The sequence below is a fragment of the Megalobrama amblycephala genome, linkage group LG9, assembly GCF_018812025.1.
Source record: "Megalobrama amblycephala isolate DHTTF-2021 linkage group LG9, ASM1881202v1, whole genome shotgun sequence".
Classification (NCBI taxonomy): Eukaryota; Metazoa; Chordata; class Actinopteri; order Cypriniformes; family Xenocyprididae; genus Megalobrama; species Megalobrama amblycephala.
In genome coordinates, this window is record NC_063052.1 from 23,942,866 (window position 1) to 23,959,999 (window position 17,134).

The window sequence follows — 17,134 nt, forward strand, 5'->3', positions numbered from 1 at the left end:
GAATGTCTTCGTGCAAGTAAGATGAGTAAATGCATGTTCACATTTAGTCTAGAACTACAATAACCATCATGTTTACACAGCGCACACAACACCTCTGCACTTTATTTCTCTCAACATGAGGACAGGAGAGCTGTCAGTCAATAAATGTGAAAAAGTAACTTAGATATTTTGTTGTACATTGAAAAAGTAATGCGATACTTTACTAGTTACTTGAAAAAGTCTGATTACGTAACTCAAGTTACTTGTAATGCGTTACCCTCAACACTGGTAGCATGTTTTTAACAACAACACATGAATTAAAAGTTTGCATTGAGATTAATTTTAACAATATTTTTCATTAAATGACATGTATTGCCTTAGTTAATTTCAGATTTATTGGACAACATGTAAAAAAAGAGCCTCAGCTTTACAAGAAAATTAGGTTGGTATATTATTATTATTAAACTATATAGGCTTATCATTTTATAAACTACAATTACAGTGATGACTTCACTGTAATGTATGAAACTTTTGTATGTATGTACTTTTCATGGTTAATAAAAAATGTTGGAAACCAGCTGCCAGTATACTGTAATTTCAACAAGATTTCAACCGTTTCAAAGTCATTAGCCTTGGAATGTCTGAGGGCAACAGTTGTGCTTTCTTAAAGTTAACAAGCTATGCGAGCCTCATGCATAATAACAGAGCTGTCACATATTGTGTTCATCTATTATTCAGTCAGAAAACCTTCCTCTGCCGTCTGTTTGCACTACAGTTTGGAGACACCATCTTAAGCGTGTGCACTGTGCATTACATTTTACAACCAAGTCTTAATTTCTGCTTAACTTCCCTTTTGCTCTGCTGTTAGTTTTTTCCCATCATGATTCACAACTGTCAGCATGGATTTCTTAGATAAGATGTGAATGTTGGCCGTTTAGTTATGTGTCTATTTATAACAATTCATGTTTTATGAAATGTGACATGATAACGCTGCTTTGTTCAAGGGACCCGGATTCTGTCAGAAAAGACTATAGCACATCGAGGGTCTTACGATGTGGTCCATTAAGATTTAACCTGTATAAATCCTCACAGACCCACATACGCATGTGTCAGATGCCTGACCTAGTAATATGTTTTTGGGCTCTTCGTACACATACATAATGCAAAGAGTTTTTCTAATCTCAGTACCATCATCACATGAGTGAATTCCCTGATGTCAGCACTGCACTAAAAAACTGTCTTATCAAGCTTGCATGGTACTCGGTTATACTCAGTCCAGACACACGTGCAAGCACAACAGTACACACCAGCAGAACCACGGGGTCTTGATTCTCTAACCCCCCACCCCCCCATGGCACATCTGCGCCCTTGCAGAGTATGTAGGGGTGTGTGTGGACCCCAGTGAGAGCATAATGCCAAATGCCTTGCCAATCTCCCAATCTCCCAATCTCCCAATCTAATCCTCTGAACACACACACATCCTGTCCCTCCAGATTTCCGCCCCAAATCGCTCTTGATCACTCGACTGAACCTCACAGCGGTCACACCCCCTCCTGTAACCACACCTGCTCAGCACAGCACCCCTCCTCTGCATACACACTTACACACACATCTCTGCCAGATGTGGATTGAACAAGATATACTGTAAAAGCCAAAGAAGTGCACTGGTATCCATGTATGTCAATAGTCAGAGTGTTAAAAAAACAAGGGAGGTCATTAACAGTGAATGATGGCTCATTAAAAAGAGATAGTTTAAGCAAAAAAAAAATTAATTAAATAAAAACTTACTTTTTCTTCTGTGAAACGTAAAAATTATATTTTGAGGAACTTTAACACTGTTTTGTCTAAACAAAGTCAATGGGGTCCAAAACAACATCGGCCCCCATAATATAACAATGTGTTTGCGTTATTAGAATGTAATTTGCGGTTATGTCAAAAAAGTAATATGATTACATGTTACTTGTAATGCATTACTTACTTGTAACATCAAAAATTAATCTGATTATGTAATGCATATTACTTGTAATGCTTTACTTTACTCCTTACATCAAAAAGTTATCTAATTATGCAATGCATGTTAATTGTAATGCCTTACTTTACTCATTACTACAAAAAGTTATCTTATTACATAATGCATGTTACTTGTAATGTGTTACTTTACTCATTACATCAAAAAATTATCTAATTATGTAATGCATGTTACTTGTAATGCATTATCTACATATTCTGAGTTGTATCTTCACCAGATCTTTGATGGAATCATATCCTCATGGTCAGATATCAAAGACATGTAATGTTCAACTTGCAAATGAAGTTCTTCTCCATCTGCTGGTCAAACAGGAACAAACTCAATTTCGTTTGCAATAACAGAAGCTGTATTATATTTTTTTTTTGTATATATTTTATAGTTTTCACATGAATATCATTTTATTCATTGGTTTGGTAAAGCTGCAGTCCATAAGTTTTGCCTCTTTGTCGCCATCTCTGTTTGAAACCTGCAATTGCAGTTATTTGCGGAATTATCATCTTTACGTGGGTTGTGCATCGACACGGCTTCTCAGCGCGGATGAATCTAATGTTTGCTGTCAGTCACCACATCGGTGTGGATACTGTACTTCGGAATCACAGATTCTACATCTTGGAAGTATGACCAAAAATAAGAATTTTCACCAGAAAATGTCGTCTGAACAAGTAAGTAACATGTCTGCCACTTTTGTTATGACCAACTGAGAAAAAAAGCATTACAATCGCGCTGCCAATGGTGATTAAATCGAATGATCACTTAGCTCGGATCACGTCAATCCGTGCAAATTATTATTATTGTTATACTTTGTTCTCAAATTATTAATGTTAACAACATCAGCATTGCATGATTGTGTATTTAGTGTGTATTAGCGTTACCCATAGATTTCAATTTCTGTAGCCACTCTGCAGTCTGAAGTCTTTTGCTTTTGACTACGGGTGAATCTCCAGTTGTCACTTGATGATTGTCATTTGGATCTTTCTGGATTACAATCCGCCATCAAAATGATAAGTTTAATTATTCCATCTGCTGTGAGAAAAGGCAATAAATGATATGCTACCAGCAGCATCCTCTCATGCCATATAGCCTACTAGCTGGGACTCCTACTTCATGTAAACACACGTGACATAATGGCGCAAAGACAAACGGCTGCATGCTCGAATTTCCCACAGAAACCCACCAGTACCGAATTTATTATAAAACGTTATTACACGCTTACTGTTGTGAATCGGGCTAAGGTAAGAAGATAGTTTTGAACACTGGCTGGTTATGTACTTGCTCAAAAATTGATTTTGGATAATGTTTAACCAAAAAAAGTTACAGACTACAGCTTTAAATAGACACATTACTGTGTTATTACTTTAATATATAATAGCCTATGTTTAATACAGTATCACTTCAGTTAAAAACAAAAACACATACTGTCCACTCAAGTGGACATCTGAAAATCTCTTTGAAAAACAACTGAGGTTGTCATAATTCATGCATGAAAGGGTTAAGTTACCTGGAAATCTTTTGTCCAAAATCCTTTCTTTCATCACATCTTATGTATGTTCATTATGTGAAGAAGGTGACCTTTGAAAAGAGCTTCTCTGGAGCTGACCTTGTGTGAGTGGTTCCTCAGAAGTGTCCTGGTACCATGCTGTGTACATACACACACACACACACACACATATAAATATATATGCATATTCAGATCATTATATCCACCTTATTTTGCAGTGCAGAAGTAAGATGTTTTCTGTGCATGTTTGAAACTTCCGACTCATTATACAGGTAAATAATAGGTAAATCACTATAAGAATGACAAAGCGCAGTAAACAGGAAAACTATTTGCACTACATTATTAAATGTGTTTAATAATGACAATACATATGAACTAGAAGCGAATGACACTGGATGACTTGCACATTCAAGTTACAAATCACCAAGTCTGCTCTTATGTTAAAAATGAGGTGAAAAAACACACACACTTTATAGGCAACAATTTGCATAGCAAACCAAAATCCATGTATTATTAAATAGCAGGCTGTGTGAATGACCAAGGGAAAAAAGGTCTGGAAGGAAGGATGGGGGTTTAATCCAACACTGCCTGCCACCTCAACCTAGAGAAGTCCTGTGGCCCGTGCTCTCTGTGTTACCCAGCATGCACTGCTCTCTGCGATTAGCATCTATTAATAATAATGTGTTTTCCCTGACAAACCAGCACACATTACAACATACAAGTGCAATCATCCAATCATCACAAGTGTAGAAATGCCACACCATCATTCCAGAGAAAAAAAGTCCATTGATCTTCACCTTCCATCGTTATCCCCATGTTATCCTTCTATCGTTATCACACACACCTCAGCCTTTCCATTATCCACTTCTGTAGCTGTCAAACTTTCTTGCTTTGTTAACCCATTCAAATCTTTTCCTCTGTCTCTCTCTTTTTTTTAAATGTATAATCTATTCAAGCCGCTCTAATTCTACGAACTCTGATTCAGTTCAGTAAACTCCAATTAAAGTCTCCAAGTCTTGAGTCCATGAGAGACCAGGTGTCACCATGGTTACGGTAGAGAGACTGCTGGCTGTCAGTCATTGGTTAGTCAGAGGCAGGACCCAGCTGGGCTTATGAGTGATGAGATATAAAATATTAACATCTTATTAATTATTGCCAAATGATTTCAACTCATTAAAATAGATACACTTTTTTTGGACGGTCACCATCGAGAATCCACTAAGCGTCTGAATATTTTACATCAAATATATGTTTGAGAAGTGGTCTTTTTGCTCATGCCAGTTGTATTAAAGGTCGATTGCATCACTTAAACATGACCTTAAACTTAGACTGGTTTTATGGATGTCATTCTTCCCCTTTGATTGTTTTATTTCACACTAATTAAAAATGCAACCCAAATAGACTTACAAACAAGAAAAGTCTAACCCACCAATCAACGGTGTCATCATAATGTAGTATGCAAAGGAGTGCTAATGGACTAGTCATGTCTCACACACAGGAGATGTAAATTAGTCATCAATATTTCACATAGTTACACTCTAAAATGACAGCATCTTTGTCTAGTTTTGACTCTTTATAGATCTCTCTCTTTCCTTTTACTCACACTCAGATGCATCTCTCTCTGCTCTCCTGCTCTCGAAGCAGAAGTCATTGCCTCTTTGATTAAGAGTTTATTATGTTCCCATAATTCCTGGGTAAATGTCATAGCCGCCCCATGCAGGCAGATTAGCTCCCCACCCCGCAGAAGAGGGAGGAAAGGAAGCCTCGCGCTCGGGAAAGACTGTGGGATGTTAAACAATCAATATAGAGTGCCAGCCCTCTAGACACCTCTGGAGAAACAAGGACTTGAAGAGCGAGACATTGTTCTCCAAACAGATTTTCCACATGCATCATGTGTTGTGACCTTGCGCACGATTCATTTTTAGTCATTTCCAAGCATCAGGAAACTGCAGGCCACAGCTGCAAATATTCCAGTTATTCCAAATAAATAAAATTAATAAATAATGCATTAATGTATAAATTAAAATGTTTTACAATTAAAAAGTATATTTAAAAATTAAATACACATACAAAAATGAAACTTGCCTTAAGGTTAAATCTCTTCTTGTTTTAGAGCCTAGCAATTGACACTCACAGTAAAGCTTCCATGTGGTTAAGTATATCTGCTATGTAAACCATCTATCACACATACCGAAATATACGGTACACTCACACACATATTCTTAAAAGTACCCATAGGTGACATTTCTCTGCTCTGAAAATAAGTCTTTTAGCAGCTGGAGGGGGAAAGACGCAGGACAAAAGATCTGAGCAACAAAGACCCAAGACCAGCCATGTGTAAGAGAGCTATTAAAAGTGTGCGTGTATGTGTGTGTGTATGAGAGAGAGAGTCATGATTCTCTGTGGCCTTTCACTGTGTACTGCCATATGTATCTTGATCTAAAGAGCTTGTCATATGAGAGTCTGAGTGGTTATATACAGGAGAGACACAAACACAATGCTTATGAGAAAACATTTTAGAGACCTATAGAGGAAAGGAAAACTTAATACAGTTGACCTTTTAAATTTAATATCTTTAAACTAACTTTACCAGCCTATATCGGAAGATCAGTATTTGGGAGAGTTAATCAACAGCTCATAGCTTACTTATATTACACACGGACATTTTAAATGCTGTAGGCTACTTTTGCTTTCATTGCGAGAACGTTTTTTATTTTTTTTATTTTTTTATTTTTTTATTATTGCAATATTAACAAACAGAACAAGTTGGTACATGCAAAAAATAAACAATATTTCGAAAATTAGAGAAGAGAAAAAGATAAGAAGAAGAAAAGAGAGAGATCATTGCGAGAATGTTCTAAACGTATTATTACCGTATTATTCGTCTTATTCTAAACACTAAACTGATGCACTGCTGCCACCTAGTGCATACAAATCAACACGAGAAAAACCCAATGTCATTAAAGTTCAAGATTTCTGAGTAATAAAGCAATACGTGCATTCAATGTTAAAGAACTGAAGAATAGCATTAATGAACATTAATATAAAATGTTCATATAATATCGCATAATAGTTCCTAAAATATGGTATGCTACATTATATTATGAAAACATACCACCCATGCTATTCTATGAAACATTCAAACATTAAAGATCGAGATTTTTAATTAAAAATTAAGTAAAAAGTTGGAAATTTGAGAACTTTTGTTTGCGTATAAAAAGTTGCCGTAGAAAATTAAGCAAATGACATTAACAGTGTACTATCATAACAAATGATTTCCTTGTGAATGAAGGGATACATTCAGAAGGTCATTTATTATTTTTAGTATTAGAGTATGAGTACAAATAGTTAATAAAATCACAAAAATGAGTAAGTGCAATCAACATATTTGGAGACAAACAAAGTAATAAAGCCAATCTAAATCGCTTATGTATGGTGACGTACTTCCGGTGACGTATTTGTTTTGAAGACGAGTCAAAGGTAGGACCGTCAGGCGGATCGGGGCGTCAAGTTTTCTGATCAAATCGAGATATAATTAGCTTCGTCTTTTTAAGTAAGTAAAAAAAACTGTATTAAACTGTTGAAAACTCGTGTTAAGTTGAAATAATACCTCGTGGAGGCGATATGGAGGCCGTTCCCAGGATGCCGATGATTTGGCTGGAGTTGAAGGAAGCGGGGGACTTTCAGTTCACTTCCCCTGTCAGACAGGTGAGACAATCCGTGTCCCAGTAATCCAGCTTGTTGTTACACAACAGTGATCAGCTCCAGAAAGAAACATTCCTGTTATGTACTCTTTGAGCTCCGTAACTTAAACTCCTTAAAGAATAGCTATTTGCTTGTCTTGTAATTTAGGGATTAAAGTATGGCTAAAAGGACTTTTTTTTCAATACATAAGATTAACTGGATTGAAAGCGATGAAAATCTTTACACTGATTATAAGTTAGGATAGTATTCTTAAGAAAACATGTTTTGTTTTAAATATTTTGATTAAAGACATGAAAATGAAGAAACGCCTTGAATATTGTGCAATATTCCATCGTCAGTTTAACATGGGGTGAATTCAGGTACATTGGGACACTTTTTCACAGGCATCTCAATAACAAAAATTTCCCAATCAACCTGAATTTACCCTATATATTTCTATCTATTATAAGTACTGCTTAAGTCAAGTCAAGTCACCTTTATTTATATAGCGCTTTTTACAATGCATATTGTGTCAAAGCAGCTTTACAGTGATAACTTGTATATAATTTTGGCTGTACAGTAGCTCTTAAAGAAAATGGTGCCAATGCAGGCAGATACAAAGCACTGTTAAATATCAGATGTCAAGTGTCCCCAACTAAGCAAGCCAATGGTGACAGCGGCAAGGAACCCAAACTTCAACAGGTGTCAAATAGGTGTTAAATGGAGAAAAAAAGTGCTTTGTTACCGATAGGATAGCAGCATAACACTCAGAATCTGTATTGTAATCTTTTGTAGGTAGCTGTCTTTTTTTTTTTAACAAATGATTTCAAGGGCTATATTACAGCATTTATTTTATTATGAAACTGATATTTTCATGGTCTTTGTGCTTGTAAGCATATGGCTTGTGTAACCTGGTCATTTGTAAACCAAATGATCTCCCTTTTTTGCTAGACTTATTTTTACACATTTGCATTTAGCCAACAAAAGGATCCTGCCTGATCGAGATTGTTTTCTACTGTGTATGACAGTAACATTGGTGTCAATTGCATTGGAAGAAAAATATAACGGTATTCTTTCCCTCTCTTTTGTCCCAGTACATTCAAATAAACTATGGTGAGAACCCCGAGAACTACAATGAGTCACTGAAGAGGCTGGAGCAACTTAGACAGGTGGGTTGGATCAATGAGATTGTGGGAAATGTAGTTGCACACTTGTATAAAAAGGTTGTTGATGAAGATTGCATTGAAATTCATTTTATTCTCAGACTGTGGTAAACATCCCAAGGGATTTTGAAGGCTGCAGCACTCTTCGAAAGTACTGTGGTCAGCTGCACTTTCTGCAGAGTCGTGTTCCTATGGCATCTGGTCAGGAGGCTGCAGTGCCTGTGACTTGGTAAAATTATGCCATTGGTGCTTGCATTGATATACCATACTTGCTACAGTCGATATGCACGATGTGTGGTAGTCATGTAATTTTAGCTTTCCTGCTTTCTTTCTGCTTGCAGGATTGACATGTTCTCAGGGAGGAATATCACACATGATGATATTAACTATGAGCAGGCTTGTGTCTTGTATAACCTGGGTGAGTTAATTGCAACCAAAGCATCAGCACACATATGCATTGCTACAATTGTTTTGCATAATAATTCATCTAACAACAATCCCTCTAATGCATTTTTAGGTGCATTGCACTCGCTGCTGGGAGCTGTGGATAACCGCCTGTCTGAAGAGGTGAACATGCACGCTTACATATATTTGCAATTAAGAAATGTTATGCCACTAACCTTTTTCTCCTTGTTTGTGCATGCATTTCTTGGTGTGTTAAGGGGATGAAAGTGTCCTGTACCCATTTCCAGTGTTCTGCCGGGGCTTTTGCTTACCTCAGAGACCACTACAATCACAGCTACAGCTCTGACATGAGTGGCCAGGCACTGTCAGTCAACATCAGCCTCATGCTGGTAAACACAGTCTACCACACAAATGCTACTTTTATTATCTGGAAAAATCCACTTTAATCAGACAACCTCTCCTCTCATTTTCTGTTTGTCTTTCTCTCTGAAGGCACAGGCTCAAGAGTGTCTCTTGGAGAAAACTCTACTAGACAACAGAAAGAGTCATTTAATAGCAAAGATTTGTGCCCAGGTTTGAAGTTCTACACATGTGCTTATCTATCAAGATGACAGCAAGCCTTTGATTTACAGAGCACTTTCCTCTTCAACACTAATGTCTGATTGCAGGTGTGTGACTATTATAAGGATTGTCTGAGGGTGTTGGATAATTCTGAATGTGTGCCAGGAAGGATTCAGAAAGAGTGGAGGAAACTCGTCAGCATGAAAATCAGCTACTTCAGGGCCATCACACATGTGAGACCACCACACTCACTATATTAAAGGGATAGTTCACCCAAAAATAAAAATTCTCTCATCATGTACTCACCCTCAAGTTGTTCCAAACCTGTATGAATTTCTCTCTTGTTGAACACAAAAGAAGATATTTTGAGGAATATGGGTAACCAAACAGTTGATGGACCCCATTGACTTCCATAGTATGAAAAAAAACAAAAAAAACAGGGGGCCCATCAACTGTTTGGTTACCCATATTCTTCAAAATATCTTCTTTTGTGTTCAGCAGAAGAAAGATTTAAGTGAACTATTTAGGGCTGCCCCCTAAAAGTCGATTAATCGTTAGTCAACTAGAAGTGGCTTAGTCGACCAAAATCATATTAGTCGGTTAGTCACAGGGGAAAAAAAAACTGTTGGTGAACAGACTGTTAACGGCGGGTCATTGTGATGATTACAGTATGTCAGGCAGGAAATCCAAACTTTCGCCTATAATCCATTGACCTCAAGTATGGCTTATCATTTAAAACATGTAATTAGTTGCAACTTTACATTGCTTCTCGCTCTAACATTAACCTAGATAAATGTGTGCTATTAGGAATATACAGGGTTGGGGAAAAATACATCAAAATGTATTTTAAAATAAAATACAAAATACCTTAATTTTAAATGTATCAAAATAAACTACAAAATACAACAGCCACAAAATGTATCAAAATAAAATACTGTATTTTTGTATTTTAAAAATACTAAAAAATACTTTTACAAGGGAGCATGAAATTTCTTCGCAAACCTACCATCAGTTGGCCTATTTGATCTATCCCTTCATCATTACACTGACTCAGTTGATTAACAGATCAAATATTAACATATTCCTGTGTTCGCCCAGACGAAATTTAGTTTTAAAGTAACCAAGAGTTTAATTTTTAACAGTTTGCGAATGGCTTATAATTGTATCCTAATTTAGTTACTTGATGTTTGGTAACGAAGGGCCTACTTTGCATCAGCAACACGACTCAATGACAAACAAGTCATTCACAAGAAGACACTGATGGCACCTGTATTCATAGCAACTAGTTTATAACTATTTAATCATTTGATTGTTAATGATAAATATAGGGGGCTGCTGCTCAGTATAATTGTTTTCAAGAAAACTATGTAAATTTAACTATTTAGCCTAGGCTACTAAAACGAACACCAAAACTTGATATCTGTTCTGAACGAGTCTAGGGAAACCACTGAGAAAGCACCAATCAGAGGTTGCATTTTTATGATGTCATCATGTAGACTTCTTACAAAGTATTTTACAGTATTTTAAAAATACAAAACTAAAGTATTTTGATACAAAATACAAAGCCGTTTTCATCAACCCTATCAAATACAAATTACAAAATACTATTTTGTATTTGAAATACATGTATCATAAATACTGCCCATCTCTGGGAATATATCCAAGTGTTTGTGCGCAGTGTGGAAGCTAAAGTATTAACGCGCTTACCTCAAGACATGGAGGCGCCGACGCAATGACTTGCATTTTTTTCTGATGATAGCGGAAACAACATACTCAGTCATTTTTTTTGTCATACAGATAAGAGTAATACATCATTACAAACTGTATTTGTGTAAACTCACAATAACAAAACATTGTGCCTTTGTAAAATAAAGAAAAAACTAGATGTGCTTTCTGCTGTCTCGGTCTCAACTCAGCATATAGCCTACTTGCCTCACATACATGAGAAATATATCTATAGAAAGCTTGAAATGTCTACTTTTAAATTAACTAATTCAAATAAAAAAATTACTCTCTGCTTATGTAATCCACAGGAAAGGTGCATTTCTATAGGCGCATTCACTATACTGTGGAAATGAGAGTCAGCATTGTCAATATATACATTGCTTATATATATAATGAAAGCTCATTATGGTTTAGTATTCTTCTCAGTATATATTTAAGTAATTAGATTAATATATGTATATGCAATTAGTCGACTAATGGTTTAAATGAATGACTAATAGTCAAGTAGAAATTTTTTTAGTTGGGGCAGCCCTAGAACTATCCCTTTAATGCATTTTCACAGACTTGTTGGTTATTTTCATAAACCATGCCTCATTTAATTTTCATTAGTTACACATGGGAAAGCAGTCAGAGGAACAGCAGAAACATGGAGAAGCAGTAAGTGTGTGTTTGTGTGCATTTGTTTTTAGTTGTGCATACTTTTTGACTTGACATTTGGAATTAAATGTGCTATTATTTTATTATTATATATTATTAGTAATTTCTATTATTAAATATTTTTTATTTATGTTTTGTTGGCTGATATTTGATGTTTTTGTGACGTAAAAACACTTGGTGTACCTGAGTACCACTGCACAATATGGTCATAATATCCTCTGATAACAGTGTGAGGTCGCCTGCTGTTTCTCCACAGGTTGCATACTTTCAGTTCTCCCTCGACAAACTTAATGAGGCAATTAAGCAGAGCAAGGTAAAGATTCTCATACACCCACACACAACCCACCTGTTCATTATGCACATTTACATGTGTACTCCTTGACCTTTTCAGGGTCAACCAGAACATGTACAGGAAGCTTTGAAATTCACGATGGATGTGATTGGTGGAAAGTAAGATCTTAAATGTATTATTATTATTATTATTATACCCAAATCACATCTGAGTCTTAAAAGTTTTCAGTGTATGCTGTGGTATTTAATTTCTCCAAAAGAGTTTTTAAAATATTTTATTAATGTAATTTTCTCCTACTTTTTGTCTGTTTCAGATATAACTCGGCTAAGAAAGACAATGACTTCATTTACCATGAGTCTGTGCCCGGTCTGGACACATTGGTGGCAGTAAAAGGTATACAAACAGCTCTCATATGTCTTTTAAAATGATCATAAGGAATTTAGAAATCATTTTCCTCCTTTGGTACTCTGGCATCTGCTACACAGGTGCATCTTTGGTGAAACCCCTACCTGTGAACCTAACTGATCAAAGTGTCACTGGTCCTGACCTCTTTTCAAAACTTGTTCCCATGGCAACTCATGAGGCCTCATCCCTTTACAGGTCAGCTGGTATACTGATAACATGCTTCACTGATGTTACTTTAAATGTTTAAAAGTCTATGTAGAAAGTTTTTGTTTTTAACCATTGTCTCTTCTCTCTCTCTCTCTCTTAGTGAGGAGAAGGCAAAGTTACTTAGGGACATAGTGGCTAAAATAGAGGACAAAAACCAAATCCTTGAGTAAGTTACTCATAAAAACAAATATTGACCTAAAAAAAGAATTTTCTGTCATAAATTACTCACCCTTAAAGAACATCATCCAGGTTTCCAGCAACGATGAGCAAATAATGACAGAATTTTCATTTTTGGGGAAACTTACTCTTTAAAAGTGAATCTACTCTGTGTGTCTTTTACAGTAGCTGATATTTTTTTCCTCTTTTCTCGATTTATGCAGAAAATTTATGGAGTCTCTAAGCAGTGACTCGGTGTATAAAATTGACATGTTTAAGTCTCTGCCTGACGCTCTATTGGAAAAATGTGCATTTCTCAGTGTACGACCAGACACTGTCAAGAACCTCGTCCAGGCCATGCAAGGTGAGACATAGACACACAAAAACTTAAAATGATGACAAAAATGTGAAATTTGTGATAATTGAATGTGCAGTCTGCCATTCTACTAAATGTTTATTTTTTATGAGTCATTTCAACATTAAAACAAAGATTCTATGATCTGTGAAATGTGTCTGTGATATTTATGAATAAGTACCATACTATTATCATTTAATTCATAATTTGCTATCATTTGCTATCATTTGCTATTATTGTTTGTGTTTTTGATGGATTTGATGACATCCAATCATGTGTGTGTGTTGCAGCACTATCTAATGTTTACACTGATGTGGGTTCATCTCTGGACGAGATCCGTAGTGCCCTTGAGGAAGATGAGGCTGGAGAGAAGAGTTTAATGGAGGTTGTGGGGCAGAAGGGATTGTTGGCCAGATCTGCAGTCTTGCAGGAGATTCAGAAAGAGTTGAAGAAATATGAAGCTGCTCATCAGGCAGCTAGCAACACCAACACTGAGCTCCACAGAGCCATGAACCAGCACATACCAAACCTACGCCTATTACAGGGATCTGTTGAGGAACTCAGAAAGAGCCTGCCTCAGCCACAACTCAATCAAGGTAAAAGTGTTTTTTACAGATGTACATGTACATTGAATGACATAGAAGTTATCTGTGTTCATTCATTATGTGCTTTCTTCTAAGATGAAACATCATCCTTGCAAAAAATAAAGACTATTCTTGGCAAAGTTGATGAAATGCGAAAGCAGAGGATCTCATTGGAGAGTCAGCTCCGTGACCTTATTCATAAAGATGACATCACTGGAGTCCTGGTAACCACAGATCGTGCTGAGATCAAGGTTAATGACCAATTGAAACTGTACTGCCTTTTCTTTATCACTTTGTGCTGCTCTGCTGTCGATTCATATTGAACAAATGACCATGTTACTCTCTATCCCTCTTTCCCTCTGTCCTCTCTTTCAGACATTGTTTGCAGAGCAGTTGAAGAAATATGATCAGCTGAAGGGATATATAGAACAGAACTTGGCTGCTCAGGATAACATCCTGAAAGCCCTGACAGAAGCGAATGTGCAGTATGCCCCTGTTCGCAAGACACTCATGCTCACAGAGCAACAGTATGTTTTTATCTCTGTATTTTCATAGTCAAAAGACTCACTTCTCAAGTGTTAGTATCCGTTTCAGAGACAGTAAGTGTAATCCTCTTATTTTGTCCTGAAGATGGAACGAGACTGTGCAATCCCTGATTGCCTCATTTGAGGCATATGAGGACTTAATCAAGAAGGCTGAGGAAGGCAGAGACTTCTATCAGGATCTGGACAAGAAGACCACTGGCCTGTTGGACAAAACAAAGTCCTGTTGCCAAACCAGAGAGGAGGAACGAGTTGCCTTGCTGGAAAAGTAAGTTGTCTCAAGTAGAAGGGTATGATATTGTGGTTAGAATTTTTTTTTTTTTTTTTTTTTTAATTTCTGTACACTGTTTGAAGAAACAGTCACCTGGAGATATAAGATCAAGTACCTTGACTTACAGTAGACAAGATTCAGATTTCAGTAAATTTTTACATTGTTGGTTGCCTATGTTTGCATTGAATCTGCAACCTACTTTTCAGTGTGAATTATGAACTAGTAGACTACCACCACTTAATACATACCTTTAGTATTAAGTGGTGGTAGTCTACTAGTTCCTTTTTCAAATGGCCTTTTAACAATGTATCTCATTCCATGCTTGTCTGACATACTACTTTCTGCAGGGAGATTGGAAAAGGGCCACCTCCTAGACCTGCTGCCCGAAAGCCTGTGGTCGGCCAGAAAGTTGTTGGTTCTAGAACCGGCCCCTCCAGTCTTGAATCTGTAGGTCCTTCTGTTGCCTCTTTTGAAGATCTCCCACAAGAACTACGAAGCCTTCCTCCAAATCTGAATTTGCCCCGAGGTCCAGTACTTCCCAATACTGTTCCCCATGGTGGAAGCCCATTTCCCCCAGCTCGGTTTCCAAACCCCCAATTTCCAACTACAGATCCAAAGCAACAGCTGTCTCACAATCTCCCACAAAATCAGGCCCCTTATGGCCAGCCCTTTGCACCCATGCAAATCCCTGGGATGTCACCACAGCAGTTCCAGGTAAGATCATCCGGAGGCATCACACATGTCCATCCTCAGGTTAATCAATCGAACACCCCACAGGTGCCTTCTCAGGGGTACAATCCAGCTCTCTGGCAGCAAGCTCACAGTGGGCCCATTGCTGTTACAGGGGGTTATTCTGTGCCTCCACAAATGGGACAGATTCCCCAAAATTCCATTAGGCCTGGTTTACCCGGACAACCACAAGTATCCTTGCCAAACTCTCTTGGGCAGCAGATGCCAACTGGCATGACTCAGTCTTCCTCTGTCCAACAGATCATACAGGGAACACAGAGCCAAAGCTTTACCACCCAACCTAGACAAAGCATCCCCTCAACCACACCAAGAAGTGCATTTCCTGGGCAAATCCTTCCCCCTTTCCCACCTGGACAGGTCCAAGCTCCTATGCAAGGCCAAACACAGCAACAGCCTGGCCTCCCCTCAGGTTACCGACCCACATTAGGTCCTCAAATCCAACCCCAGCATGGTCTACCTAGCCAACTGTCCCATCCTCAACAGTTCCATCCTGGACAACTTCCACAAAACAGGCCTCAACCTTATATGGGGTATACATCTTTTTCATCTTTGCAACCTCAGCAAATCCCTGCACCCCAGCAAGTACATCCAGGATCTCAAATCTTTCCACAGGCACCCTTGAGCCAAAACTCCCAAATTCCTTTTGGTGCTCATCCACACAGTCAGCCCCAAATGCCAACAGGAGCTGTACCACCACAAAGTAATATGTACTCATTTGCACCAACACACATGGGCCAACAACCTATGGGTCAACAGACCATTCCACCCCAATTCAACACAATGTTTAATGGCCCAGGGGGGCAACCCATGTACACTCCTGGTCAAAGCCAAATACTTGGCCCTCAAAATGTGTCTCACCAGTCATCAGGACAAGCAGCTGCCGCAGTGATGGACAATCCAGTTCCACCATCCCTTGCCAGCACCCTCATTCCTACACCATCACCAGTTCAGGTTTCATCCCAGAACCAGATCTCCACTCCAGGACTAGGTGTACCATCCTCTTCCACATCAAGTGCTGCTCCAACTGATGAGATGAGGTCCAACTCCTCTACGGTTCTGGATTTTCTTCAGAACAAGGTGGATAATATCAGCATTAAGTCCTAAACTGATTGCAAGTAGATAAAAGCCTAACTCAACTATCACAGTAGTCTCTTGCTGTGTCCCGCACCAACAACTGTGCAAAAGCTGTCAGTGGTAGTTGGGATACCACACAGGGCAATATCAAAAATGATGGGGTGTCAACAGGGGGTGCAGAAAAAAATATATTTTTGATGATTTGGATTCTTTGTAGTCACAACACAAGATCTAATGTCTGAACACACACTAACACTTGCCTTTTCTACATGTACAGTACTAACACTACCAGAATTGCACTGTACTCTCTGAATCAGTAATTACAAACTATAACTTACCAATTGTACTACAAGCAAATAGAAAACTGCTGGCATTGTAATTCTATGCAATTCTCTAATATTATGTGTCAAGTATCACTCTTTTTACTTCTATTCCTAAAAAGCACTTTAGTCTGCACTATCATTTAGAATGATGACAACGATGATGAGGGAGAGGTGATTGTGGGTGTTTCTATTTGTTTCAATGTGTCTTCCATAGATTCAGAAACATTTTAATACCAAAACTCTTCTAGTTCTTACATATAATTTTGTGAAAAATTGTAAACACTGCTTTCTTTTTGCTCTGTATTAGACCATAACAAAATTGTAATTTTATTAAAAAAAAAGGGAAATGCTTTTTGACTGACTTATACCACTGGTTTATGTGGAGATGATGCTTCTGTTTGAAATTCAATATTAAACTAGCTTACTTAAGATGTGTTTACAAGTCTACCTTTATAAAAAATGAGCAGCTCTACA

General features: G+C 37.6%; 1 protein-coding gene across 1 annotated transcript; it reads left to right on the top strand.

Annotated features, from left to right (window-relative positions):
• Nucleotides 1-6,950: 6,950 nt before the first annotated feature.
• ptpn23b (protein tyrosine phosphatase, non-receptor type 23, b) lies at nucleotides 6,951-17,089 on the top strand. Its single transcript, XM_048202232.1, has 20 exons — nucleotides 6,951-7,214; nucleotides 8,285-8,359; nucleotides 8,455-8,582; nucleotides 8,695-8,771; nucleotides 8,871-8,920; nucleotides 9,016-9,147; nucleotides 9,251-9,331; nucleotides 9,427-9,552; nucleotides 11,654-11,701; nucleotides 11,958-12,014; nucleotides 12,093-12,151; nucleotides 12,307-12,386; nucleotides 12,479-12,593; nucleotides 12,706-12,771; nucleotides 12,986-13,125; nucleotides 13,407-13,712; nucleotides 13,797-13,951; nucleotides 14,076-14,227; nucleotides 14,331-14,510; nucleotides 14,861-17,089. The coding sequence occupies exons 1-20, from the start codon at nucleotides 7,131-7,133 to the stop codon at nucleotides 16,365-16,367; spliced, it is 3,618 nt and encodes a 1,205-aa protein (XP_048058189.1). The 5' UTR covers nucleotides 6,951-7,130; the 3' UTR covers nucleotides 16,368-17,089.
• The last annotated feature ends 45 nt before the right edge of the window (nucleotides 17,090-17,134 follow it).